General features: G+C 39.8%; 1 protein-coding gene across 1 annotated transcript; it reads right to left on the bottom strand.

Annotated features, from left to right (window-relative positions):
• Positions 1 to 24,929: 24,929 nt before the first annotated feature.
• LOC130595478 (cytochrome P450 26A1) lies at positions 24,930 to 27,793 on the bottom strand. Its single transcript, XM_057402240.1, has 7 exons — positions 27,382 to 27,793; positions 26,976 to 27,200; positions 26,591 to 26,878; positions 26,323 to 26,472; positions 25,876 to 26,010; positions 25,523 to 25,675; positions 24,930 to 25,337 (listed from the first exon to the last, which is right to left on the bottom strand). The coding sequence occupies exons 1-7, from the start codon at positions 27,568 to 27,570 to the stop codon at positions 24,996 to 24,998; spliced, it is 1,482 nt and encodes a 493-aa protein (XP_057258223.1). The 5' UTR covers positions 27,571 to 27,793; the 3' UTR covers positions 24,930 to 24,995.
• Between the last annotated feature and the right edge of the window lie 6 nt (positions 27,794 to 27,799).

Raw genomic sequence — 27,799 nt, 5'->3', positions numbered from 1 at the left:
CTCCTGATGGGTAAATGAATGCCTTTTGCAAATCAGCTACCTTCAGGAAGGAGAAGAGGTCAACATTCAGTTGTGCTGCATTGCTTCCCTAATTTACATTCCACCTTTTAATAGCTCTCACATGACACAATTTCAGCATGACAGTAGTGTTATGCACTGAAAATGGTAGGTTAATACTAAAAGCATTGGCTGCCTCTGAACATACACCCTGCTGTGCAGAATAGCCAATGGTTTAAGCATACATGTAATACAAACATTTTGTTGCATGTGAAGGCTATGAAGCTTGTTTAGCTGGCATTTAAAATTTACTCTTAGCTTTCAGCTTCCTAATTCTCTCTCTAAAGGACACTTCAGTTTAAAGTTTTAAAAAGTTTGGCATACATAGTCTTCATGCCCTAAGATTCTCACTCATTTCACGTACCTTAGACAACTATGATTACTCTGGTATTACAGTATTAGTCTAAAACAATATGAAAATACCTTTCCAAAGGACACCATATAACAGGAGCAAAAGACATAACTACTTGAAAACCTGTGTTGGAAGTAGATTGTGGTCTGCAGGGCTTACATATACACAGGAGAAAATTGTCCCAAAGTCATTCTGAAAGAGACTATTAAAAAGGTTTTCGGGTTTTCTTAGCCCCCATGAAAGCAAAGTACTGAAGGAACATGGAGAAGGCTTTATGAAGAGTTACCAGTAAATCTGAATGCTCTAGGCTGGTGGTAAATTTGGAACTGTGCAGTTTGCCTCAGAGAAAACAAAACTCTGGTAATACAGATGAAAAGATCACAAAGTGCAAAAACATTACAAGACCAACCTACATAGGAAGGTAGAAGCCTATCTATTCATCATAGAACAGGAAACCAGAAAAACAATAGAGCAACCTTCAAATTTGAGGAATTTGGTTTCAGTTGAGTACCTTTAGGAGAAAAATATGGAAGTACCATTCAGTTACTTAAAAGTCCTATCCCATGTATGTTTTCATTCCTTACTATTAAAACATGTGTAATACTTTTCTCTGATATACTAATTATAATATAATTATAATATATATTATATTATACTATATTATAATAATATATAATATGTATTATATATATAATAAATCAGTATATAATAATATACCGATATACTCATTATAATGTAATTATAATATAATGAGTATATAATATAAAAACTAATACGCTTCTCCAGCAGAAAATGATACCAGGATTGTTTTAATTTTTAGAGAACAGCTCAAAATAAAATAAAAGTGCCTGCACTTGATAGCAGCAAATTTTCGTATTCCAATACGAAACACATAGTTTTAGAGATGTACATTGATTTTTCATCCTGCAGGTTCCCCATTTCAGCATGACCTTCAAAACCACAAGCCTTGCACAGAGTACAATGCATGGCAGATGATTTTACACTCTATGGAAAAGGAACAAAAGATAAAAAGAGATGACCACGTATGCTTTGGTATTTAATAAAAATACTTATGGATATCTTTTAATTAAAAGTGAAGAGTAAGTCTTATAACAGGTGCCCAGGAATTTCTGTGAAAGACATTCATATGAAAGACTGGCCAGCTTTCAGCATGGAATCTGGTTCTATTTTGTCAATGTTTTTAAGATGGCATTATGATTTATTTAGCAGCAGCTGGAGATATCATTACTAACATGTGTGCCCCTCCCAGGGTAAGTGTCGGAAATGCTCAGCAGGCACCTCAGATACAATATTAATATTTTTGCATGTCACTACAATAGACAAAGTCCGTACGTGTAAAGCCCTGCACCTGCGTAGATGATAGAAAATACCACAAAGCAAAAGGACTCAAATTTGTACAACAATTCATGAGCATTTTTCATCCAAAACCTCAGGAATTTCAGACTGTGTAGAATCCTATGTCTTTAAAGAGTTTTCCTTTAAAAGGCTGAGTTTGAAACCAATCATAAAGCCTAGTAACCACACTAAAAATCTAGTACTTAGAACATGAGCAGTTGAAAATCTGTGCTGAAGTATGTCAGAAGACTGTGGTTTTTACAAAGTGAAGTATGCTGAACCATACATGAAATGGGATTAGTAACATTTTTCTCACCAAAATGCAAAGAAAATGCATTCAGACTGCAGTATTCAGGTATTACATTCACAGTGACTACACACAGGACAGATCAATTTTAAAATACATCTCAAATGGTGCTGCTCAGGAACCTTCTTAGTAGTTTGCAAATGAAAATTGCAAAAGAATTATTGAGTTCTACAAAGTCATAGTACAGAAGCACAGCCATGCTCACTGAATTAATACATCTCCTCTGGGTACAGATGGCAAACATTGAGGAGCTGCAAATCTCTCAAGAACCTATAAAAATATTTAACTTTAGACAGGTACCAAAAAAATTATCCAAACCCTGGAGAAAAGCCACCCTTTGTGCCAGAATGACACAAATAAAAGAGTTAACAGGATCGGTGAGCTCTGGGTAAAATCTTTTAAAAAAATAAGGAGTAACAAGAGAACAGATAAAAGGAAACATGGCACCATTCCTTAATTTATTTAAATTAAAGTTAAAGATCCAAGAAAGAAGGAAGATCAATTACCACTTAGAGATTTACTTCAGGGAACTCAGAATATATGATAGAAAAACACAATCGTTTAAGTTAATGAAGAGTAGAAGAAAAGACCAGTGAGACAGATAATTTTTCATAAATATAAAACCACAAAGAACTAGCACATACTATCAACACTGTTTAAAGGAAAACGCAGAAAAACTTTCCATTCAAAATTAGAATGGGGAGAACACACATCATTTACAGCATTGTTCTAAACAACACAAGGACTGTCAAAAATAAACAATAACTAATCATTGTGCAAAAAGAAATTATTTCTTTCCCTCTCCCACTTTCTCAGTAGGCCAAAAGAAATTGGAGACCTGGAGATTTCTGTGAGGAAATAGGGCTAAGAAACACCTTCCCAGCGCAGAAGGAGAAGCAGCGTAGCCTGTTGTGATTGCTACTGCATGTTTGGATGCATGTGTGCCTTGTGGAAAGTTGATAACTCTCCCTGGTGATATCTGAACATAACTTGAGTGTTGAATAGCAGCTGCTGCATGAGTGGTTTCAAAACTTTAGAGGCAACTTTGAGAAATTACAGAAAAGGAATAGGTTTCCTCCTCCAGCACACCTAGACTGACATGAATGTACTGTTAAATGTACTTTAGGCTTATATGGGATAGAGAAGCTCTTCAGAAATGATATGAGACCAACCAGCTCAAACTTTTCAAGGGGGGGGAGATGACCATGAGTTGTTTTCTTCTTTTTCTCTTGGACTTACTGGTTAACACCAGTCTTTCTCCTTTTCACTTGTGAATGAACTGTTCATTGTTGGAAATGGATGAGAAGCAGATTTTTTTGCTATGCTGCTCAGAAGACCACGTTCAACACACCACTGCCTTTCTGTAGTCTTCAAAAAGCGTCCTGTCACTAACATGGCTAAAATGAAGAGCATAGAGCAATCAAAGCTGAACTGTAATCTGGTTAGATTTGACAGGATTCAAAGTATATAACAAACTCCTTTTCCCCTCCCTCCCGTCTCTTCCCCCCCTCAATTCTACCTTCCCAAAACCATGTACTAGAATATGTAAAAAATTAATTGGAAGAAATTTTGACAGCAGGCAGGTTTTATCTTCAGTTTTGTGAAGCAATTAGAGCTATGAGCTTGGAATAGTTTCTATGTTTTAGGAAGTCAGTCTGTCCCTTCCTGTGTAGCCAGTCTACAATTCAGATTTGAATTAGATTTTTGATGTGATATAGCTGATGAGAGCTACTACCTTCCTTTGTTTCCCACCATTTAAAGAGATGTATGATAGCAAAGGAAATGTTTTTAACTACATTGCCTTGTCTTATCATGGTTTCAAAACAACAATCTTTAAAATGTAGCTGGAATTGAATTGAATTATTTCTGGCATTTATTCCTTATTACAGATCTCATTATAGAATGTATACCACTCTGTAGACTGAAGAATACATCATGTAGACACCTTTTTCATAACTGTATTTTAATATTTAGTATGTCTTCTGTCTAAACCCCACATTTTTACCAGAATCAAATACTTTGCTCGTGTAATAAAAATATTTCTCTAATTAACATCACTGGCATTTTATTACTGAACAAAGCATAAAATATAAAAGGAGAAATTTTTTTCACTTAAATGCAAAACCCCAAGTGGAAATATGCTTTTTGCCATTTTAAAGAAAGAGCTGCAGCATTACAAAAGGAACACAAACGTGTGAACTTTTTTCTTCCCTTGTCTTGCAGCTGATCTACTTAGCTGGGTCATTTTGACATCTCTCTGAAAGGTATGAAACTCCTGCATCAAGGAAATTGCCTATGATTAAGGGATAATGTGAAAGGATGTTGAATCTTTTTTTTCTAGCTCACCTAACACATGTTAATGACCATCAAGATTTTTTACCCTTTCTTGTTAAATGAAAGACAAGACTTTCTACTGCCTTCTAAAAAAAATTACCTTATCCATTGTTCCTCATGCATTTGACTTGAAACACAAACGCATACACAAACACTAGAAAAAATGCATAGTTTATCTGTTCATGCTACATGAAATTACTAACTAGTTAGAAAATATTTAGCTAGCAGTGATTTGAATTTTACTGAAATAATGTGCAAAATTAAATTACACACCTTCTAAACATGAAATGTGTACATAATAGAGGTAAAAATTCTTACTGCTGTATATCTGTTTTAAGAAATAATTTGGCATTTAATTATTTTTTTCATTTCTGATTTTTACTACAAAATATTAATACAAAATTAATATTTTGTAGAATGGAATATGCTAGTTTACTAGGGGGTCTATTCAAAAAAGGTGGGGTATTTTTTCACGTTTTGCATGTATCCTCACTATCACTGAAAATCCTCTAATTTTGAATTAATTCTATTGAATTTACCCTAGTATGGAATGAGTTTATATAGGTTCCCTTATTGTGTGATTAGTGCACATGGTATGTATATGTAAGAGTTTAATTATCCCAGGTTTATGCCTCTGATTTAATTTCATATACCTATCACAGATCCAATTGCTTTACACTTTGAAATCAATTACAGGGAAAAATACCTTGTAAGATTGAAGACATGAGATAAGAGGAAAGTAGTTCAGACTGAACTTCTAGGAATCCCTATAAAATTATTTTCCTAACAAATTTTGATATTAAATTCTTGAATTCTAAAACATGGTGATGACTGGTTGTGAATGATGACTTATAAGGCACATTCAGCAACATGTAACAGGAAAACATAAATTTTCCTTTGTCAAATGCCAAAGAAGAAAGCCGAGGCTTTCCACTCACTCTGGAAATGGATTATGTAGTTAATCCATTAAGGAAATATGGAAAAGGAGAACTATTGCAGGACCTCAGGAATACAGATATTAAAGATTAGTAGTAAACAATATGCTGATACACAAATACTTATTTTCTCAAGTCAGTCAGTTGTTTAGCAGTGCTATTACAGCATCAGCGTACTTCAGAATTTCGTCTCCCTCATTTGAGAGAAAATATCCAGATTAAACAAAACATCTCCAAAAGCCCTTAGATGCGTTTTAAAATTATTTACATTCAGATTGGCTGCGTTATTAATTGTACTGCCTTCTACAGCAAGTGCAGTTGAGCAAGGCAGGCATAAAACCTAATGATTGCTGTTTCATACGCTCGGTTTTAAATGTCCCAGAGTTTTAAAAGCAGGACATTCTAAAGAGAACCACTCATTCAACTCCGTACTGAAGGCATAAGACTAATATTTTGAAAACCTCTAATTCAAAGACCTGTTATCTTTGCTTGACCTTATTTCCTGTCATTGGCAAGAAGTGAGTTGTTTCTATTCACTCTAATAGCCATATAGTATAACCCTTGCTGTGAACAACTGCTATTTATGCAACCCTTTGTAGAATGCTCCAGTCTTGGGAAGTCATATGCCTGCCTCAGAAGGGTCATTTACAAACAGCCTCTTGTTTGACCTAAGGGATACATCACATTGCCTCACCCTGTACTTTTTACCATGTATACTGTACTTCCTTCCTCTCATGTTTAACACGGCACAGGTGGTTCTTTAGTTCAAAACCAGGTGTCTGAAGTCATCTGCAGAAATGTTTACCATCTTATAATTTTTAGCTGCATTTCAGAAGTTATAAAAATGCAGTTATTTTTCTTTGAGGAAGAAAAACCTATTTATCATGGCTTCTCTCCATTTTGTAAAGATTTTTGTGCCTTACAAGACACACTTGTCATCTGACCAAATATGAATTCAAACTACATGCTCCCTTTTCCAGAAAACCATTAATAGGTCATTGATTAAAAAACAGATAGGAACAAACAAGTACTAGGAGTCTGTATGTGAAGAATTACAATCCACCTTTTCCACTATTAAAAGAATGGCTAATATACAAATTACAGAAGGTATTTTACAAAACAGCCCAAGGATGAAAATGTTTTGAAGCTTCTCTATTTTTCTATTTTTTATTTCAGTAGTACACAGATAGCTAAAAATGGTTGGATAGAGTGGAGTTCTAAATCCATGTGAAGACTGACTCATAGGCATGTTAGAATTCAGAGGTACCACTACACTGCTGACAAGGAGAGCATTCCAGTAGAAAGTAATCTCAGTACCTGGGTAAGGAGTGTACACAGTTTTGTGAAGTGGGATGCCCTATAATCACATGGCCGTCACACCCAGTTACAATTGTCCAGTTGTAATTACTTAGCCATTCTTGACTGTTCAGTTCTCACAGCAGATGTTTTTTCCCCTTTGGTCATTTCAACCTATGGTAGTTCTTTGCCACTTCCTTTACTAGCTGAAAGAAAAGAAGTTAACATAGCAAGCCTTCCAGTATCTGAAGGGGGCTTATAAGGATGCTGTGGAGGGTCTCTTCATTAGGGACTGTAGTGATAGGACAAGGCGTAATAGGTTAAAACTTAAACAGGGGAAGTTTAGATTGGATATAGGGAAGAAGTTCTTTACTGTAAGAGTGGTGAGGCACTGGAATGGGTTGCCCAGGGAAGCTGTGAATGCTCCATCCCTGGCAGTGTTCAAGGCCAGGTTGGACAGAGCCTTGGGTGACATGGTTTAGTGTGAGGTGTCCCTGCCCATTGCAGGGGGGTTGGAACTACATGATCTTAAGGTCCTTTCCAACCCAAACTCTGTGATTCTATGATTCTATAAGTAATTGTATCTGCTTGAATCTGCCCATAGCAGAAAAAGAGAAAATTCCTCTTTTCCTTCCTCAATTCTGTTGTGCTTACAAATATCTAGATCCCAGTAGAACATAGAATAATAAAATTATACAGAAATAAAGGCATTAGTGTATACATGAAGACATTAGAATATACATCACCTCTAGATGATGTATATTCCTCTATACATGAAGACATTAGAATATACATCACCACATTAGAATATACATCACCACTATTATTTCTTGAAGCATGTGTTTCTATTAGGATAGATCAACTGTGCCAGGTCCCCGTTACAAAGTTTTCATCGGTCAATAAATAAAGTTATTTTGCACAACTGTCATCATGAGAATTTTTTAATGGGCTATGAAAGAATTTCATCATTTTGATTCTGAGTGGAGAAAAAAACAGACAAAAAACACAAGTCAGACGAGCATATAAAAAAATTATCCTGCTACTGCATTTTATCCCTCTGTTATAAGAATTAGCTATTGAGTACTGGAATGATGTACCACAAAGCTGCACCTGTTAACAACGCCACCATCCATGTTTGAAATGCATGTATTTTGAATTTTCACAGACAGGTTAATGGTTGGTTCATAGGAAATTTTACAGATGTAACATATGAAGCTCAGCTCTACCAGGGAGAATTCATAGCACATATATATTAAAGTGGCTGAGACATTTTATGATGGCTCATTTTGAGAAAATAACAGAATTTATGAGCACAGAAAACTGATGAAGTGAAGCACTTGATGCTATGATTCATTGGTGGTTGTTAGTTAAGGTAGGGAAGAACGAGTTGAAAGAATTGTGAGATGCATGATAATTTTGCTGGAGGGGAGGTGCCAAAAAGAGGACTATTTGGTCAGAGGTGTTTAAAGGAGAAATTACTACTGTAATTTCTCAATAACCAGTTTTATGACCATCTCATTTCATAAGATATCAAAAAGGCAGAGAGTGATGGTGTCCAGAAGAGAGTGATCAGAACAGCACATCAGAGAAACATGCTCTTGAAAACTACAGTAGCAAAAGTAAAATGAAAAGTAATAGATAAAGTACAACTATGTATTTAACAATTAATAATAATAGACAAAGGATCTCATCAGCTGGAAACAACAGAAAAAAAAAAAAAGAAGTTTCAAGAGACATTACCTGTGAAAAGCGAAAAGGCATCCTGGAATATAACACAAGGTATTTCCAGTGGCAATAGTCAAATATTCGTAACAGTGGAGGTGTTGTTCAAGCCTCATCTGAAATACTGTTCACATTAGTCCACATTTTAAATAAGTCTTTGTTCAAAATTGAATGACCAAAGAGAAGATTGCTGCATTGATAAGATCCTGGAAAAGAGAATGAAAAGTACCATGTGATACAATAGACTGAAGTCTGCTAGGGTAGTTCTTTATAAATAAAATAAATTCTAAAAATTGGAAAAATCTTATTTAATTTTAAAACCAAATCAGTGCAAGAATAAATAGATATAATCTAGCTCCAAGCAATTTTTTTCTGGATTTCGAAGGAAGCTATAACTATTAGAAACAAGAGCTTTCTCTTAAGAATAGAAATATGTAAAATAATTCCTCCAAGGTATTGATTTATTAATATATTTTCTCCCAAAATCAAAATCTGGAAGCAACAGTTCTTTCTTTCCCTCTTTCCTCCCACCTCTTGCATTAGCAGATAGTAAACTTGGCAAGAACCACTTCACCAAGCAATAGTAATGGTAGGACTGTATTATAAAAAAATGTTGACCTGTTACATTGAAAGTTTGGTATATGGTTACTTCCAAAAGAAAACATACCTTAGGATGTGGTAAAGTGTAGAAAGATCTTTTACAGTCAGAGTGAATACTTTAGTTTCTAGTTTTTGTGGTGAGGAATTATTAGTTTATGGTAAGGAATTATTAGTATGTAGTGTATGACTTACTGCCCAGTCCTGCTGGTTTAACTCAGACCTATCATAACTCCTTTTCAAACAAGTCAATTCTTTTACATTAATTGTGCATTTGAGTAAGGAATGAAAAATTGAATCCCCATTTACTACATTGAAATAACATGAACAAACCATAGAGGGTATATGAGAGAACAAGGAATTTATATTTTGCATTGATTCAGTCTGTAACACAGCTGTTTTCCAGATTTAACCCCCATACTCCAAATTTTCCTACTACTTGATAAATCACTCAGAAAGGTTCAGGTTTATGAATATCTTTTGTTCAAATCCTCTTTCCGGATAGAGATAATAAAGTGGACAATGTTCACATTCAGGCACAGAAATATTGATAGCCTGTTAGGAAATCTGAGCATTTCTGCAGTAAGCCAGTGTTGCTGCTTCTTGCCTCACTCTTGCCAGTTTTAACTACTATCGCCAGGATCACAATTAGCAAATACATTCTCTAGGGCCTTGGTCTATACTGTCATCACAGGAAACAACTGAAGTAAATTACAGAGGGTAAGACTTGAGACTTCACGCTTAGGGTCCCCAGGAGCTTAGTTTTCGTCCTTTGAAGTATTTGCCTTTCAAAAATCAAACTCAGTCATCATTAAAAAGGTTGAGTGTTTCTTATCCAGTGTTTTGGCCACAGATGGCAATGTGAAAAGCAGACAGAGCTGAACACATCAACTCCACACTCATCTAGCCATCTCACCACCGGGGTAACCAAAATGACAACACAAACTCACCCTCAGCCAAATGAAGCTTTCTTCAAAAGACATACAACTTCACAAAAGATAAGCACCAGTTTCAGATAAGCACCCAAACTCCTGTGTTAAAACCCTACTTCCTGGCCAGACCAGTGAATGCTTATAATCTTGCTCTGGCACAATTGTTCCAGACAAAGTCAAATTTCTCCCCTGGAGTTGAGCACTCCACCATACCGCTGGAGACTGTGGTTAGAAATGCTTTCCCAGCAAGGGGAAAAGCATGCCACCCAGCTAAGGTTTGACTTATGTTTCCTAAGTCTTGGATGGCAACTTTCATTAGTAGGCAATTAGATGAAAAGGAGACAGCATTGCTGTTTTCCCTTTTTCACGTGATATCTGAACATATCTGGAATAAAAGCAATGTAGCTAGGTCCCTGAAGACCTGTAGCTTATTGAGAACAAAGATGGGGAAGATAAAACCCTTTTAGACTGCAAGTCCATGCTTCAGATTCCTAAATGCTATGACAAAATTTTAAACAGTAACAAAATAAACCAGGGTAGTCTCATTATAAGATGCCTGGGCAAAGACAAGGTTGTCAGAGAAGTCTCACAAGAAATTCTGGCTTTATATAGCCTGGCTTTTCAGATTCAGGTGGAGTTTTATTATCAACTCAAATGAGGTGCTCTACATATTATACCTTACTTTTGTACATAAGATCACATGGCCCCTGTGTTAGACAATGCCATCCTGACATCATATTATTATTAATTATCAATTAATTTGATTTGACTGTTTTAGCAATTTCTGATCATGTCATCAGTTTACAGTAAAACACATAACAGGAATTGTGTTGGTTTGTCGTTTTGTAAGAGTTGGTTAATTCAGCAAAAAAGTAAAAAAATGCATCAGCCTACATATGCTGAAAAGAGCCCAGTTCAGATTCACTTCTGAATCTCCACCTGATGCAGCCCATCAGAAATCAAATTTTTCTTAAACTGTCTTCTATATACTAACATACATCTTTAATCTTAGAGACTGTAGTGATAGGACAAGGGGTAATGGGTTAAAACTTAAACAGGGGAAGTTTAGATTGGATATAAGAAGGAAATTCTTTTCTGTTAGGGTGGTGAGGCACTGGAATGGGTTGCCCAGGGAGGTTGTGAATGCTCCATCCCTGGCAGTGTTCAAGACCAGGTTGGACGAAGCCTTGGGTGATATGGTTTAGCGTAAGGTGTCCCTGCCCATAGCAGGGGGGTTGGAACTAGATGATCTTAAGGTCCTTTCCAACCCTAACGATTCTATGATTCTATGATCTTTTTGATAATTGAGCCAGCACCTTAATATATAAGAATCTAGAGTCTGTAATATTTCTGTGTTCCAACTTTTTTTCATATAAGCAGTTGGATAGGGTACCATAACTTTCAGTTGCAGCACATTAGATGGTGTCAACACAGTAGCTGTTACTGCCTTCACCTGAATGTTACCTATTTCTGAAGGATTCAGAACTGAGACAACTGGGTACCAGTTTTTCATCAGTAGAACTAGGCAAGCTTTTGATCTCATTATGATCTCCAGAAGCTGCTCCTAAAAGTATACTGGATGTGAAAACTGTCCAGAAATATACTTCTCTGCTTTTGAAGTGACATGGTTAGCTCCTTAGCTTCAACTTGTTCTGCGAAAGCCTTCTGCATGGTGGAGACAATGGGCAAGGACAAGCTAATGTGCAGAAGATGGTCAGGAGAAAGATGTAACATCATCTCTATTCCTCAGCCTGCAGTTCTCACAGAGCCAATGTGTTTGGATGAATGACCTTGGCTTCTTACAGAAACTGCCAGCTGGGGAATAGAAGCTATATGCTTCGCAAGAACTTGGAAAATAACCATCCTCTCTGAGGGAAAGGGTTTGATGATCAAAAATGCTTTCTATGAATTTAGCACTGTTATCAGGATGCTAAGCAGATACCATAGTCATAAAAAACTAGGGGGTGTGTTTAGTGCCTAATATCCCCCAAAGAAAAAAAAGTCCTGAATTAAAAATAATCCTTAATCACTCTCAGATACCTACAGGTCCAGGTAGAATGCACCATTTGTTTAATATGAACATGAAATTCTTCTATCAAGTGCTTAGTCACCCATAATCCTGAACATATCAGTCTACATCATAACTGGTACACACTAACCAGAATGTTCATCTGGAAAAAATATATGCCAACAATTACCCATTACATGCTGACATTTTCCTTACTTCATTTGCACTTTCAATTGAAAACAATTTACCAGCTAAACTATTAATAATGTTGGCCCAATACTGTGTATCTTACTGGCTGCGCAAAGGCTGTGAGAACATTCGGCCTTTTCTCTGAAACACCTGACCCACCAATCACTTCCTGCTACCATAAAATGCCTCTGTTCTGGAATTACGAGCTAAAGTCAGATCCTGTGCCTCCACAGTCAGCAGGCAGAGCAGAGCCCTTCTCCATGGGTTGGAAAGAAGGGATACGTAATAATTCTTACACAGCTCCCCTTACAACAAGCTGACAGTTTGTGCAAGCCTAGGAACTATCCCTTCAATGAATCCTACCTTTTATTCTTCTCACAGTTTAATGGACAGCTGATATTGATACTATAATTTTACATGCAAATTAAAATATGTGTAAACAGAGTTCTGGTTTGTGACTCTTCTTTTTTTTCTTGTGAATATGCATTTAAAAGACTAACAGAAGCAAAAATTTCACCTTCTCCAAAACAACTCAATGTCTCCATTTCTCTGCCTGATGAGATGAAAAACTACATTAATCCATGATGTATGCTAGTATCATTGCTCAGTGCATTTCTGGAAGACGCTCAAAGTAACAAGCACAGCAAGAGAACTTACACAGAACATAACAGATGAAAATCTAGCGCAGAAAATAAACAGAGCTTTGGACTCAAGCAGCTAACATGAAAGAGTTGTTTGAAGAGGTTTACCTACAACAGTATTTTGGGCACTAGCTTGGCCTGTACGCAGCAGTGTGACAGGCAATCTCCTCTTCCTAGTGCCAGGACATTCTGGTAATAACTTTGAATAGAGTGGTCAGGGGCATCTGAACAATGTTTAAGACAACTTTTTGGTCACATTACTTCATTGTACACCAATGATGATAGCGTCCACCATCCAGTTATGTGTCTTTATAGCTCTTATGATAAAAAAAAACATAGTTCAAAGATACAGAACTCTTCCTGCAGGGGCAGAGAGAGACAAAAAGACATAGTAAAGGTGACAAGTAAGGAATCAGCAATGTCAGGACAGCAACTCAAGCCCCATCTGAGCAGTCTGGGACCTACTCAGAATACGTGGAAATTTCTTTTCTCTGCCGTAAAGAGCGGTGAAAAGGGCGCACACATTTGTCAATAGGTAGTGCTGCACTCCATGTCAAAGTGGTGCTATAATTGGCATCCAGCAGCCTTCGCATAAGGCCACATAGTTAGAAGAAATTGCTAAATTATTTGACTTGTAAACCCAGCTTGAAATGCTAACTGCAGAGTATTTGTCTGAGTGATAAACTCTTTAAGGAGAAACCTTTGATCTCCAGTCAAGTAAAGACCCTTAAAAGTCCTGAAGTCCGGAGTAGCCAGCCCTAAAGACCTTTGTTTGCAGCCATCACTGGAAGAGGGGGAGGGAAAAAGCGTTTTGCACAGTGATTGCCCAAAAGTTTGGCTTTGCTTGTAAAGCTGGAAGGTGAAAGGCCGTGCTGCTCCCTTCCCTCCCCCCCAGCAAAAAAAAAAAGGTTATCCAGCTTTATGGTATGAGGCAGACCTTAACTTTAAACTAATGACTTGGGCTTAGCAAAGATTGCAATCTCAAAAAACAAAAACAAAACAAAACAAAAATTTATAGACGGTTTTCTTGTTCATGAACAAACATTTTAAAGGAAAAACTTGAAGTGGCCTGCAGTGTCCCTTAAGCACCTTGCAATAAATTATTGGTTTCTAGCACTGAAATGGGAGAGTTCAATCTGCATGCTGGTTCTGGTAGAAACACTTACTCACTTTATCACCAAGTTCAGATCAACAGGGCCAAAGCTTGCACGTGTGCTGTCATTCTTCAGCATCACTCAAACTAAAAGCAGCAGTGATGGGCTGCCACTACAGCCGCCTCAGAAGAGAGGACAGTTGAACCATACGTGAACTCTCTCCTACCACCGCACGGGCAGTCTCTAGGGAAGACAGAGAGGGTTACTAAGTTTTTCTACCTCCTGAGTTTATTCACGGATAATAATTTTCAAAATTCCTTCTGCAACAAGGAGCTACAGTTAAAATAAAAATAATAAAAAAAAAAATCCACCAGGAATTAGTAATTCCCGAGTGTCACTCCTTCTACTTCCTCCTGTGTCCTTTCACCACCACCATCCCCTGGACAAAAGTTCACAGCTCACTAGCAATGTCTGTAAACCGCAGATCTTTTACTGCTAGCTTCAGCCTCTGCTGAGCTCCCAAATGGGATGGTGTTGCCTGATGGGGTCATCTGTCTACTTAAAACAGGACTGGGATCAAAAGTTCATTTTCATAGACTGTTAAAGGACAGTGATAGGCTAACAACTTCAGCCACTGCTGAGTTGGGCTGGATGTGACTTATAGGTGAATGACACCACATGCCAGCCACCCTGTTTCTTACAAGATTTGTTTCAAGTACCTTCCCTATACCTCTCAGGGAATATGGAAACAGCCATCTTCCATACCAATCTAAAAGGTGTACCTGTAGGCAATCTCTAACACATTATCTTCCCCTTAGAGGTCACTAGTGATGCATTACAGTGTATTTACAGACATCCCACCAGCCACTTGGGTTTGTTCAATGAATCAGTAACACTCAATTTCTGACCAGCAAAGTCTTACTCATCTTCCACATTTTGGTCACAAGGAAAACTCTGAGAGACTTACTGCTTGGAGAACATTAAATATTAAAGTCAGCACTTGTGATCCAGTCAGAGGGTGAAAGAGAAAGAAAAAAAATAATTAGAAAAGGTAAAAATTTAATTAATTTTCAAGTCTTTGGGCAGCAGAACTGAAAAAGTGAACAACAATGCACATTGCTTCCAACAGGCAGCCCCCTGGAAAGTGGAAGAAATATCACAGTGAATGGTCTTTGGTTTAAAAGCCTGAATTATTTACACTTTTAAATTATTTGATAGTGGGTTTTGCCAATTAGCCATAACAACTCCAGTCCAATCAAAAGTTAAGGCAAATTTCTACAGGATCTGAAAGGAAGACTTCCTTAATCAAATGGGGACACTAAAACCATGCAGCTGAGAAATCTGCTGAAGGCCCAGCATCTGCCTGTAAGAAAAAGCATTTTCTCTTAGAAAAGTGTGAATTTCTTTTTTTGTTTTAACTCTCATGGCACATTTAAACGTTCAAGAGGAAGTGAGGGCCCCAGGTCACCAAATCCCACCCTCCTCCACAGTCACCAAATCCAAGAAGATGTGGAGCCCTGTCTGCAACTTCAGCTGTCAGTCCTTCTCACGCAGGACAGGTCCTGCCCAGCTCTCCAAACTCCTCTCCAAAAAGCCAAAGACTCAGGTCTTTAATGACATATAAGGTCGTTGCATGGCGTGTTTTGACTACTTCATCAAATCTGTTAGAAAATGCTAAGGAATGGTGTAGACCTGTACCAGACCCTTCTTCAGCTGGAGGAAAACCAGAAAACTTGGAAAGGAGAAGTGGGAAACCCTAGTGCCCTGGGCAGTACCATCACAGTTTAAGGGAATTTTGCAGCCTGTAGAAGTGTGTCTGGTAGCACCCATTAACTGCTTTCAGCATAACAATAGCTCCTTCTCATCTCTGCCCATCCTCCCTGTCCCAGTTAAATGAGCTATTTCCCAGGCAAATAAAGACCGGAGAGACTGCTTCACTAGGGGTAGGAGACTGGGGAAGGGAATTCAGATGGGAGCCTACTGATAGACGTGGGGAGATTGAGCAATCCTGAGCACTGCTATGGGAGATGAGGGGAAAGGGAGAGCCCACCAGTAGGAAAGCTCGGTGTGGGGAGCATGAGGGGACATGAAACCACAATTTACCCTCTGTGCAGGGATCTGCAGGAGGGAAAGGAAGCCACAGGGGCAGATGTTAAGGATCACAACATGCAGGAGATTAAAGGAGGATGGGGAAGGAGGAGACTGACAGGGAGGTGGCCCTGGTGCCTGCACAGGCTCAGTCTTCTTCGTGGGAGTGAGAAACAAACCTCTCTGTAAAGTCTGAGGTTGCACCTTTCTTGAAACACTCCAAGTGACATGAGATGAGGAGAGAAACTCCTCCCATACTGCACGGCTACTTGCTTGGCTGGCAGAGCTGTGTTAGGGGTGAGTTCTGCAAAGGAGACTCATCTTCAGGCTCTTTTTTAAGGCAGGGGGAGGTTCTCTGGGAAGCAGCTGTCAGTGAGAACACTGCAGTGATGGCACCTCTAGCCATCCAGAGGGCAGGGCTAGGACACGTAGTGGCAGTCTAGCATGTTCTGAGAAGGGCTCTGGTTTAGTAACACCAATTGTGAGGTCTGCCCTGTTTTGCAGAAGATGAGCCGTAATGTTGCATCCTGCCCAAATCTTTCACACCAATCCTTTCCCTATTTGTGCTTTTCCTAAACTTACCACTGTCCTGCATTCACAGCCAAACTACAGAGTAGGATCTTTTGGTGTGACAGATAGCCTGATGCTGAAAGTATGGCCTCATGAGCCACTGCAACAAAAATCCTGTTTTATCAGAAACTGCTCATTGCAATCAATATTCAGGAACTAGAAGATTAATGCAGCACCATATTGTCACAACCTAAAGTAGGCAGAGAGCCTTGGGAATGACAATGAAAGCATATTTGGGAACATTTTGATGTTAAGACCTCCTCAAAGATAATTCTCTGCTGAAAGGACGAAGCTGATCAACACTGCAGTCAGAACACTACTGGCAGGCACTGACTCAGACATCTCCTGATATCTCCTTCCCAATCCAGGCACTCCTGAGCTCCCTGTTACACATGTACTGATGCTTCTGTATGCAGGACAAGCTTGCTTGTACACGCAACTCTGCCCATCCTTTCTGCAGGCTGCAAGAGCAAGGAAGTTAGCTGAGGGTGTACTCACAGGAACACTTACAGGAGAGAGTTTGCAGCTCAGTTTCCCCCTTTTCACTTCCAAGTACACTCTCTCTTCGACAAGCTCCTTCTTAACATAGCTGTGATTTTCTTTTCCCATTCACGGTGTAATATGTGCTGAATTTTGATGAGACAAACCCAGGTGCAGCTCATGGCATTTATTTACTTAAAAGCAAATGCAACATTTCAGTAAGTATTTTGGAGTTATGGAGAAGAGTGCTAGGTCAGCTGTTTCTCTCAATACCTATTGAGTTATCATATTTTTATGTGATCAATTTAAGCAAATACTTGCCTTGAATACACAACTCTGGGGTTTTTTTCAAGATATTCCAGACACTTTTGGTCTTGCATTAAAGTTACTGTTAGGTCTTTATATAATTCATACAGTAGCCACAGGCACACACACACAAAGTTAATTTCTTAACTGTAGCTTTCCTCTTTTTATGTTTGCAATTTCAATTAACTGTTCTAAATAACTGACAACATGGAATATAAAACATTCCTGCAACAATGTAGGTCTAACAGCAATTACGTTGATTTACTCTGGACCATGTTAAGTTCAGGGAGTAGGATAAAGAGACAAGAGTTTAAAACTTCTTTCACACTGATGTAATAAATTCAGTACATTGCTTTAAAGTTAGGGCAAAATAGCTGGTAACTGAAAGTCAAAAAAAAACCTTGTTTTGTTTTCCACTGTGATAGAAAACAATAGATTATGGGAAAGTTCTTCAGAAGGTGATCAGAGGAAAAGTTCACCAGCATCTATCATGGACTCTGTCTCTGTGGCCTGCTGGGATAGGAGGGAGGGACATAAAGGTGTCAGCAGTTGAACTGATACGGTAAATCACAGTAGGGCTAGTAAAGCGCAATGGCAGCCTAGTGTAAATGCCTTCAGACTTCTATTTCTTCCCCGAGGTTGTACTCGGGACACGTCCCCTCTTTGTGACCTTATCTCTAGGGCAGTGGGTTGTGCACTGGTCTCTCCTCTTTAGTTCAGGAGGACTAATCCATTTGCAGGTTAATAAAAGGTGAAAAGAACAATCACCAAGGAGCCACCAAAACAAACAAGTAGTACCTTTGACTGCTTTAGGATTCCCAGTTTTCCTCACCAGCTTGCTCAGCCTGTCGCCCCCCTTTCTTTCTAAATACTTCAACAATAAATACAACTGTAAACTATTGACTAAAAAAAAAGAAAAAAGTACTAACAGTATGAAAATAAGAGAACTACAGGACTATTCCTTAAGAAGTAGATGTTTCCACTTTGCAGGCATGCAACTTGTCTCCATAAAATATACTTTTATGTGTACATCACCACAGTTAAATCTGTGATTTTTTTCTAGAAATTCTGACAGACAATAAGTGCATTTCAGTGACCAGTGTGCTTCAGTCCCAGTTAGAGGAAAGAGTCCCTCGGAAATGTCACAAATCTGAGCCATTTCATACAATGAGCAAAAAGGTCATGACATGCCATTACTTCAAGCAATCTGTTGATAAGATTGATGAACTTTTCTCTTTAACTGCTAGATTTATAATACATGTGTTAACTTGCTGCAGTGCTATAGGCAGCATTATTAACATCAATAATGTATATTTAATATAATGACACAAAGAGCAAGAGAAGTCGGGACAAGAAGGATGACACTACGTTGAAAATCACCTGTGTGTTATGCAGCCAGGGCTGTGGCGCAGCCCCAGAGCAGTGGGGCTGTTTGCCTTGTTGGTGGTTCCCCTTTGTTCCCGCCCTACCTCCTATTCTTGTCAAAGTTAAGGACAATTCACAAAAGAGGAGGCTATTGCCAGGTCAGGGAGCAGTTTCCGATTACTCTGTGGTCCCTAGACTTCCAAGGGAAGCCTCAGGGAGAATCTGGGTGTTTTATAAGTGTATGATGTAAACTTGTAAGTCAGTGGAAAAAAACCCAATTCATGAAGGCTGGCACTACTATAGCTAGCAGGACACTATCCAGTCCCCTCCTTCTTTTCCCATACGATACAAGCAGGTTGCTAATTCAGAGGAGCCTAGATATAAAATAAAGGCTATTAGGTAAAGCATAACACAGTCCATTGCTTCTTTCAGTCAATTAAGTCAGCAAGCCAAGAAACCCAAGCTCTAACCATCATTCCACTGCAGATTTGGATCTAATCCTGAAAAGATGCTTGTTCTGTTGACATTTTACTCAGAAAAGCAGTATATTTCTGAGAAAGATATAGATACATTAAATTAATGTTTAAATTTAAAATGTATAACACCTAAACAAGAAGAAAAAAAAAAACAACAAACAAACCCAAACACAACCAAAAAAACACTAATTTGGTGCTCTTCCCTCAAAAATAGTAATTCCTGTCAGAAGCTGTTTCATTTAGAGCAGCATTAACTAATATGACTTAACACAGCCTTGGTAAATATGTGCCTGGGCACATCTCTTCCTTAAACCATCTCAGCTGTACTTAGACCATGGCTCAGGACCCAGATCTTCAGATTGACACTGAAAGTTACAGCTTTCAACCACCTCAAAGTTACTGACCTGCCTCCTACCTGAAAGAGTGCAAATGGGACTGCCTTTTGGTTAGTTTTATCTCTGGAGAGATCCTTTGAGGGGCCCTCAGCTCTGGAATTTATTCCCCCTTTGCTCAAAAACAGCCTTCAACAATCTTTGACCTTCTGGGTAAGCTGTGAGGCCCAAATCCAAGGATTTTTTTCTGGGAGAGGCATAAGAAAAGTTGGTATTTGTGGGTGTGGTAGGAAAGCATGTTGTCAATAGATGATTTAGTCTTTGGTTTATGATTTTCTCGTGTCGTGGCAGTTATCCTGCAAACTCAACCCATTGAGACTTCAGCTTTTCTAAATGGTCATAAATTGGGAGAAAAAAAAAATGCATTGAAATCATCCAGTGTACAAATGTTTGTGTGTTTGTGAACAAAATGACCTAGCAAACAAGTACATCATAAGTCATTTGCTAAAATGATCCTTCTAGCCTTGCAAATCACACAAGTTCTGCATGTGTCTCGGGGGCACTAACAGCATACACAAGTAAGACAGTGTTGTTGGGACTGCTGACAAAGGCACAAATAACACTTTAATTAACTGAGAATACTTAATATGTTGCCCTGTCTATGTTGCAACTGAAAGGTAAGCTGTAAACACCTACTAAAACAGCACTATTTTGTCCTACTACCAAAATTCTCATTGTCACCTTTTAAATATTTTAATCTGAGATTCTTTAAAAGCTGTCTCTACTGTTCTTACTTTCTGGATGTAAACAAATTTGTTAAATATTTTATTTCTAACCCACCCACAAAGTTACATTCATTTACATAACTTAATGAAGGCTGCATTATTCATTGAGCTTCTCATGTAACATTTTTCGTAAGACATTATTAAACAAGTGAAGCAAGCCAGTCTAGTAATGAGTCTTCTCTAAACTTACTGCCAGTTATGTTTCCTTTCTCCTAATCTATCACTCTAACGGTTGCAACTAACAAACTTTTAAATCTTTGCTGCTAATCTGTATATGTTTTGCATTGTATTCTGGATGTATAACTTGGCAGAGAATTTACAATACAAAACACCTGGCAAACAAAATTATCCAGATTAACAAATGCTTAACAAACCTACCCACTCTTTTTGCTATAACAAAGAAGAAAACTACATGTAACATAGTACCTTTAAACCATAAATAAAGTAACTACTTTGGGTCTGGAACATTCCCTACTGAGCGGTTATGTCCCAAACGCAAAATTTGCGACTGCCTTTCATAGGTTCAAAAACATTACCAAAAAGTCCATAGATTGAAGTTTGGTTTATGTGAATGTTCAGCAGAGACACAGACTTCTATGGGATCCTATAGTCCTGCCTGGCATCCTGTTGGACTGTTAGAGGAAAGATGGTGTGCAGTAATTTTAAGGGAAAAAAAATCTGCCATGGGTTGCTCACACTTGGGCTATTTAATCTGTACTTGGGACTAAGTCCAAGTAGCTGGATTTTCAGGGAGCCTAAGCAGTGAAGCTCCATTTGAGACAGACAGAAAATTTTGAGAATTTATACCTCATAAAAATAAATTCCAAGGCTTAAAACAAAAAGAGATCTCGGGGTCTAACTTTACACACATTCATTTCAAATGACCAGGGCATATCCTTTATCAGCATCCACCCTGAACACTTCTGCCAATGTGTAGAATTAAAAAAACACAACCGTCTTCTGTTCTCAAAGATTACTAGATGCAGATTTGTAAAAACAGCTCTAAAAACTTCCTATAGCGCTTAGGAAAGTACCACTTGAAAGCCCAAAATTAAATACTGTACATATATTACTAAGTATTTTTCCTGGTACCTCTCCAAAGGTTATTCTAAATCACTGACCAAAATAAAATAAAAGAACATGGTAGATTGTAATGGGGTAGAAAGAAGGACAACCTTTTTGTCAGCCTCTCATTTTGCAAGGTCCAGGAAGAGACTCACGTAAAAAAGAAAACGTCAGAAAAGTGAGTGCAAAACCTTAAGCATGCAAGGCTTCAAATTATACTGGCCCTTCAATAAGTGCTTTCAAGAATCGAAAGCAAAAATCCAGTCCTTTCCTAGCGCAACTCCTGAAAGCAACATGAAAGTAACATTCTCTCATTTCACTAGGACAAAATAAATAAAACTGATCAAATTATCTTCGATCAATCAATTACTTTTTTCCAAGGAGTTTTTAGCATTCATTTGAACATTTTTTCTTACTCATATAACCATTACCAAAATTCACTATTACCTCTTCTGACCTTACGTATTAATACTATTCCTTTTCAACCAGGAATTGATTTATCAAGTAGCATTCCTCAATGTCAACTTATACCAATGTAATTCTTTAATGTTATTTTAATTCAAGAATGAATGTATGTTGTTAAGAACCACACATTTACATACATTCACGTGGGTGTAAGAGAAGTGTGGGTTCCAGTAACCCACCTTACTCTCAGATTAAAAACAGCATGCTGCATATAAATAATCAGGGTTTACTCCAGGACTAAAGGATAGCACCTACTGAACTGTGTGCATTTTTCCAGAGAGAGAATTTGTCAAATACTTTTATTTTAAATTACAGGTTAACTATGAGGAGAAATATGAAATACCCCAAAAAGGCCCAATTAAAAGGAGTGAGCGCTCCTCACCCGATCTGGCCCTTTAATGTGTTTCAGCTTGTGAGCCTTCGAGCACAAGTGGCTTTCAGCAGCACATGGTAACGCTTGCAAAAGGAGAGCTAGAGCATGGCTCTAGGAGCTACCTGTTAGCAGTGGAGCAGGCTGGCCTCTTTCATCTCTGCTGCAGCACCCCAGCACTAATAAATAACATTCATGCAGAGAGCTGGAGCGATGAATGACCTGGTCTGCCCAAAAAGCAACTATCTTTTGGTAGATAATTTTTCAGCAAGATAAGCTCATGGATCCATCATAACTAAAGGGGTAGAAGCCAAAGGTGCAAGAGCTAGGCAGACCCTAAATAGCAGCCACAGTCTCAGTATGTGCCCACACCAGCTGCTGCTGAGCGGGCAAAGCTACATAATCATACCAGAGCTCACCTGAAACTGGTCTGCAGCCAGCATCTAAGCTGTCAAAATAACAGCTGCATAGAGGAGATTAGCAGGGGTTGTAAAACCTGCTCAAGAAGTTGGGCAAATATTTTAGCAATTAACCCACACTGAGCTCCATATTACTGCAGCTACACTGCTACCATTTATTGGGATGGCTTGTTTAAAGCTAGCTCCAAGATGCCTAAATTACACAGCAGTGACAGACCATTTAACTACAAATTATACAGGGGCAGTGCCTAACATCAGTTACATTGTCATGATTTACAACAGCTGAGGATGTGCCCCCAGATGCCCAGACAATATAAAATTAAATATATGATTTTTTTCTCTAAACATAAAAGACTTACAAAGTTGATTCAAAAATAAAAGAGGGAAACAGATAAATGCATGTATGACCTTAGACTTACACCATGAAAGAGTGTTCATACTCTCCATATTATCTGGACAGCACTTAGATACCCATTCTTTATAAAAACAAAATGTAAACTAAAAAAGTTCCCACATATAAGACTTCAATTAAAAATAATAAAAAACAATTTAGTATAAAGAATACCAGCATCTATTTGCATTTGTAGAATGTTGTAATGTTAAGGCATAAAATGTTAACGAAGGATACCAAGACAAGAGTCTTGCTGGGCTCTAGACTTCAGGTCACCTCCAAATCAGGAACAAGGTTTGCAGTTTTATGTTACTATATTTGTAATAAGGCATCTTAAACTGAGATCACTTATCAAATCCCTGGAAAACATAATGGTACAAGAAGTCTGCATAGTAAAAATTATTTAAGATTTTAAACACGGCCAAGAAGACTCAAGCATGATTTAAAAATACCTTTTGTATTTTAAGACTACAAAAATTGAATATGAAAATGTCTTGATAGTCATGCTCATACATAGGCTGTACCTAAGGTCTTACATTAAAAGCTTATGTTTTTTAAATGTTAGCTGGAAACATATCAAGTATATTCTAAAAACATTCCTTAAAAAAAAAAAAAATATCCAAAACCTTATATATGCTGTTAAACACCTGCAGTGATTCTGAGCAACTTAACTCCATCCTTAATTTTGACCTTGGGAGAGCATAATGAAAAAGGTACTCTTTTCCAGAAGCAAACAGAAAATTAAATTAGTCTATGCGGTGCTATAAGTACTCATGACACTGAATTACATTGGTTTACTTTGTAGATGTTTATAAAACTAGCCCATGCTGTTTGACTTTTAAGGGAAGACTAATAGGTGTAGTAAGGGGGGGGGAGACCTTATGGTTAAGCCAAAACAGAGGTCATGCCTAGGGCATTTTATCTGTCCTGCTTACACACCCCCGGGGAATTGCATCTCAACAGTTGATTCCCTGTTAATCAATTCACATTAGTGCCTCCCTTTTAGTTTTCACTTTGCTGAATTCCAGGAAAGAAGTTCTTAAACCAAATGCATGCTCTATCTGTGACCTAGTCAGAGCTGTTGCATTTCAAGAAGAAATCAGCAGATTTTATTTGCTCTACCAACTGATAAGAGACACCTTCCTAAGTAAAGATTCATAGCCAGCAGACTCAACACAGAACGAGATCTGGTGGTCTGTTTACAGAGGTCAGCAGTAATATGGGATGAGAGGACATTTATGGTTTTTTTTCCCCTCAACCTATTTTCTGTAGTTACAAAGACTCCTGTAATACATTAGTCTTCTGCTTCTCTTTACTTTCGTATTTACCATGGCTCAAGATTATGTACTCGATAAGGAGACCTGTAGCACTTTTTATCACTCCATACTCTCTTCAGTAAGCATGCGTATGTTTTTGCACTGCTCTTGCTACTTACAGGCTAAAACTTCAAACGATTTACTATTCAGAAGTGAGAACCATACTGGGAGTGGGAAGCAGGGGAGAGTTATGAGCACAGAAATAGCAAATAGCTCATTCACAAAAGCAGATCTGACTTTACAACCAAACCCTTTAGACCCACTGATTAAGCTACTATTTAGCATACACACAGATCTTTATACAGAGGATCATCAAAAATAAACTTTATTATCAAACTCAAAATTCACACATTAAACATAAGATCTAGACACAAATAATACTGAAATAGTTCTGAAACAGTAACCATTTTAGATAATTCAGATGAGTAGCCAGTTACCATTGTTTCAGATGTCTTTAAGAATATTTAATACATACACCGTTGTGAAACATCTTCAAATGCTTAGCTGGCCAGCTTTCAATAAGACTTAAATAGGGGAAAACTTATTTCTATAGAAATAACATTATCTAATTATGAATCAGAGACCCATAATTGTAGTGCTTGGGGAAAAAAATATCATAGCCTTTTGAAATATTTGAAGTCATAAATAGCTATTGTACATTTACAAATTTAAATAGTTACTATAAAAAGTTACTTTGTACACATTAGATGCTATGGAGAAATCCAGCCAGAGGCAAGTGTTGAGCTCTCAGATTTGGCCACTGAAACCTATGAATTTGGTAGGCAGGTTGTCAACAGGGTACACTATGGGGCCAGTTTTCATTGTAGGAGGTCCATTCAGCAGCTGCCAGTCACAGCTCCGTGCCAACTCCACTGTAAATATTTTCAGAAGGACTTTTGCAAACTCTTTGCCCACGCAGCTCCTCAAGCCACCACCAAAAGGAATGAAACTGAACCTAGAGGAATCCTCTGGAGACGGAGACATGAAGCGATCCGGGTTAAATTCCTCCTTGTTGGTAAAGAGATCTGCCACATCATGGGTATCGCAGATACTGTAAATAACATTCCAACCTTTAGGGATCTGGTAACCCTATCAAAAGAAGGGAAAGGAGACATGAAGTGCATACAGTGTTAGGTAAGGTGAAGTGTCAGTACAGGACACGTTGGTGCACCCTACCTCTCCTCCTAGCTTCCTGCAGGTCATCCAAAGTTGGATGGGCTACATGTAATGCACTAGTACTTCACTCTGAGGAGTTAAGCCCAAACCCCACTTACATTTAGCTCAAGGGTCTTGAGTGCAATTCGAAATCCTCCAGGAACAGGTGGGCTCAGCCGGAGGGTCTCTTTGATGACACAGCCTGTGTACTTCAGCTGCTCCAAGACCTCCATATCCAGCTGCTTCTCTTGGTTGGGACTGCACAGTAACCCCTAGAAAGGAAGATGCTGCCATGACATTTATGGAGCAGGCAGGTAGGGCTCCTGGCACCCCTCAGAAAATGGTATTTACCTGTCTCCCCCCAAAAGCAGGGCACCAGCTGGGTCAGAAGGAGCCCAGTCTGGGACACCTTTCCTGGAGGTACCTTCCCACTGCCCCCCTCCTGCGAAATGGCTCTGAGAGAGGCACGCACCTTCACCTGCAGCTCTTTCCTCACTTTCTGCAGGACATCGTGGTGGAGCCCCAGGAAGGCAATCAGTGACGTAGCAGCACTAGCAGTGGTTTCATGGCCCCCAAACAGCAGCTCTGTAGCAGACTCCTTCAGCTCCTGACACAGAGGAGGAGTAAAACAGGGCTTGAACATAGTATATCTACCAGGCCCATTCTACCACTTGTACAACACTGTGAATCACTCCCAGACTGAAGCAGACACCCAGGGGTCAGGATGGGGGTGATGCTTATGCTCCCTGTGGATATGGCTCCTTATCCAGCAATTTGGTTGCAGCCTCTGCACACCAGTGCACTACGCAAGCTAGGAAAGGGAGCACCTCCTGCCCTCTCGTTTTGGCCCCAAAAGGTAAGTGTAATGCTGACAGAAGGGCTGGAGGAAAGGAACAGACCTGGCCCCGCAGAACCTCACCTGCATGTTGAGCTGCCCCCCATTGCCTTGTGTGTGCTCCATAAGCAGCTGCAGCGCATCCTTGTAGCCACTCTCAGGCTCCTTGCGGGCCATCTTGGCACGGATATTCTCCTCTATCTTGGCATGGATGATGTTGCGTGCCCGCAAGCCCTGGCCAAGCAGCAGGGAGAGCAACATGGGACTTGAGCTGTCCTGCCATCCCTCCCGGCCATTCTCAGCTGCCCTGGTTGCAGTTTCACCACTCTTCTCCCCACCCCCCAAGCCTTACCCGGTAGAGCCCGCTGAAAGGCACATCTATGGGGAGGGAAAAGAGGTTGCGGATCATCTCCTCAAAGGCAGCCACAAGCTGCTGCTCGCCGTCAGGGCTGGCCTGAGAGGGCTGGAAGCCCAGCAGGATCCTCATAGCGATGCGAAACATGAGGCGCTTCACCTCGGGGTACACTAGCAGGCAGGGCCCGGTGGCACCCAGCCACCGCGCCAGGCAGGCACTCACCTCCTCCTGGATGACGGGCACGTAGTGCTGCAGGGCTTCCCGGGAGAAGGCCTGCATGATTACCTGCCCGGCGGGACGAGGAGGAGAAGAAGGGGACACAGGCTCAGCCGCTGCACCCGGGGTGGCTGCACCCGCTCCCCGCCCGCCGTCGGGGCCGTACCTTTTTGCGGTGCTTGTGCTGCCCGTTGTGGAGATTGGAGAGGCAGCCCGAGCCCAGGATGGTGCGCACCGATGAGGGCCACTGCACGGACACGAACCGGTGTTCGCCCAGCAAGATATGCCGCACGTTCTCGGCTCCCATCACTCGCACAGTGGGCCGCCCGAATAGGTGAGTCTTGTAGATGAAGCCGTATTTCCTGCGCTTCATCTGCAGAAATTTACGCCTCTGTCCGGGAGAAGGGAGGGAATAACAAAATAAATGTTAAACGAAGAAAAGAAAGGAGCATGAAAAGCACCTCTCCCACCTGGGCACGGGAGCCCGGCAAAGCTGCTGGTCTTCCCCCTCCCTTGCAGTCAGAGGAGGAACCGAGGACGACTTCGTTCCCCGCGGCATCCCCTAGGCTTACCTGAAGCACCATCTGTAGCGTCTCCCCGAAGAAGGGGAGCCCCATGGTGCCCGGGGGCAGCGGCAGCGGGCAGCTGGGGTCGCGGCCGCTCACGCAGTACAGGTCCCAGAGCTTGACAGCGGCCAGAAAGAGCAGCAGGGGCAGCAGGAAGGTGCACAGGACGCTGGCAACCAGGGCGGAGAAGCCCATGGCTAGGGAGCGAGTCCAGTCTGGCCCCCCGGGAGCTCGGAGTGCGCGGGCCGGGCTCGCCGCTGGCCGCCTTTTATACCCTTCCCAGGTTGCTGCCCACCCTACCTTGGTCGATATATTAGTTCACCCAAAGTTCATCTTTAATTGCGGATTGTGGCCTGGCTCCTCCCCCCGAAATCTTTAACTATTTGCTTTGCGCGGCGCTTCCCGCCCGCCGCAGACAGCCGCC

The sequence above is a fragment of the Pezoporus wallicus genome, unplaced genomic scaffold (assembly GCF_028554395.1).
Source record: "Pezoporus wallicus isolate ANWC-B61680 ecotype Strahan unplaced genomic scaffold, APGP_CSIRO_Pwel_v1 contig_6787, whole genome shotgun sequence".
NCBI lineage: Eukaryota > Metazoa > Chordata > Aves > Psittaciformes > Psittacidae > Pezoporus > Pezoporus wallicus.
Note: the sequence above shows the minus strand (reverse complement) of the source record. Positions and strands in the feature narration are given on the sequence as shown.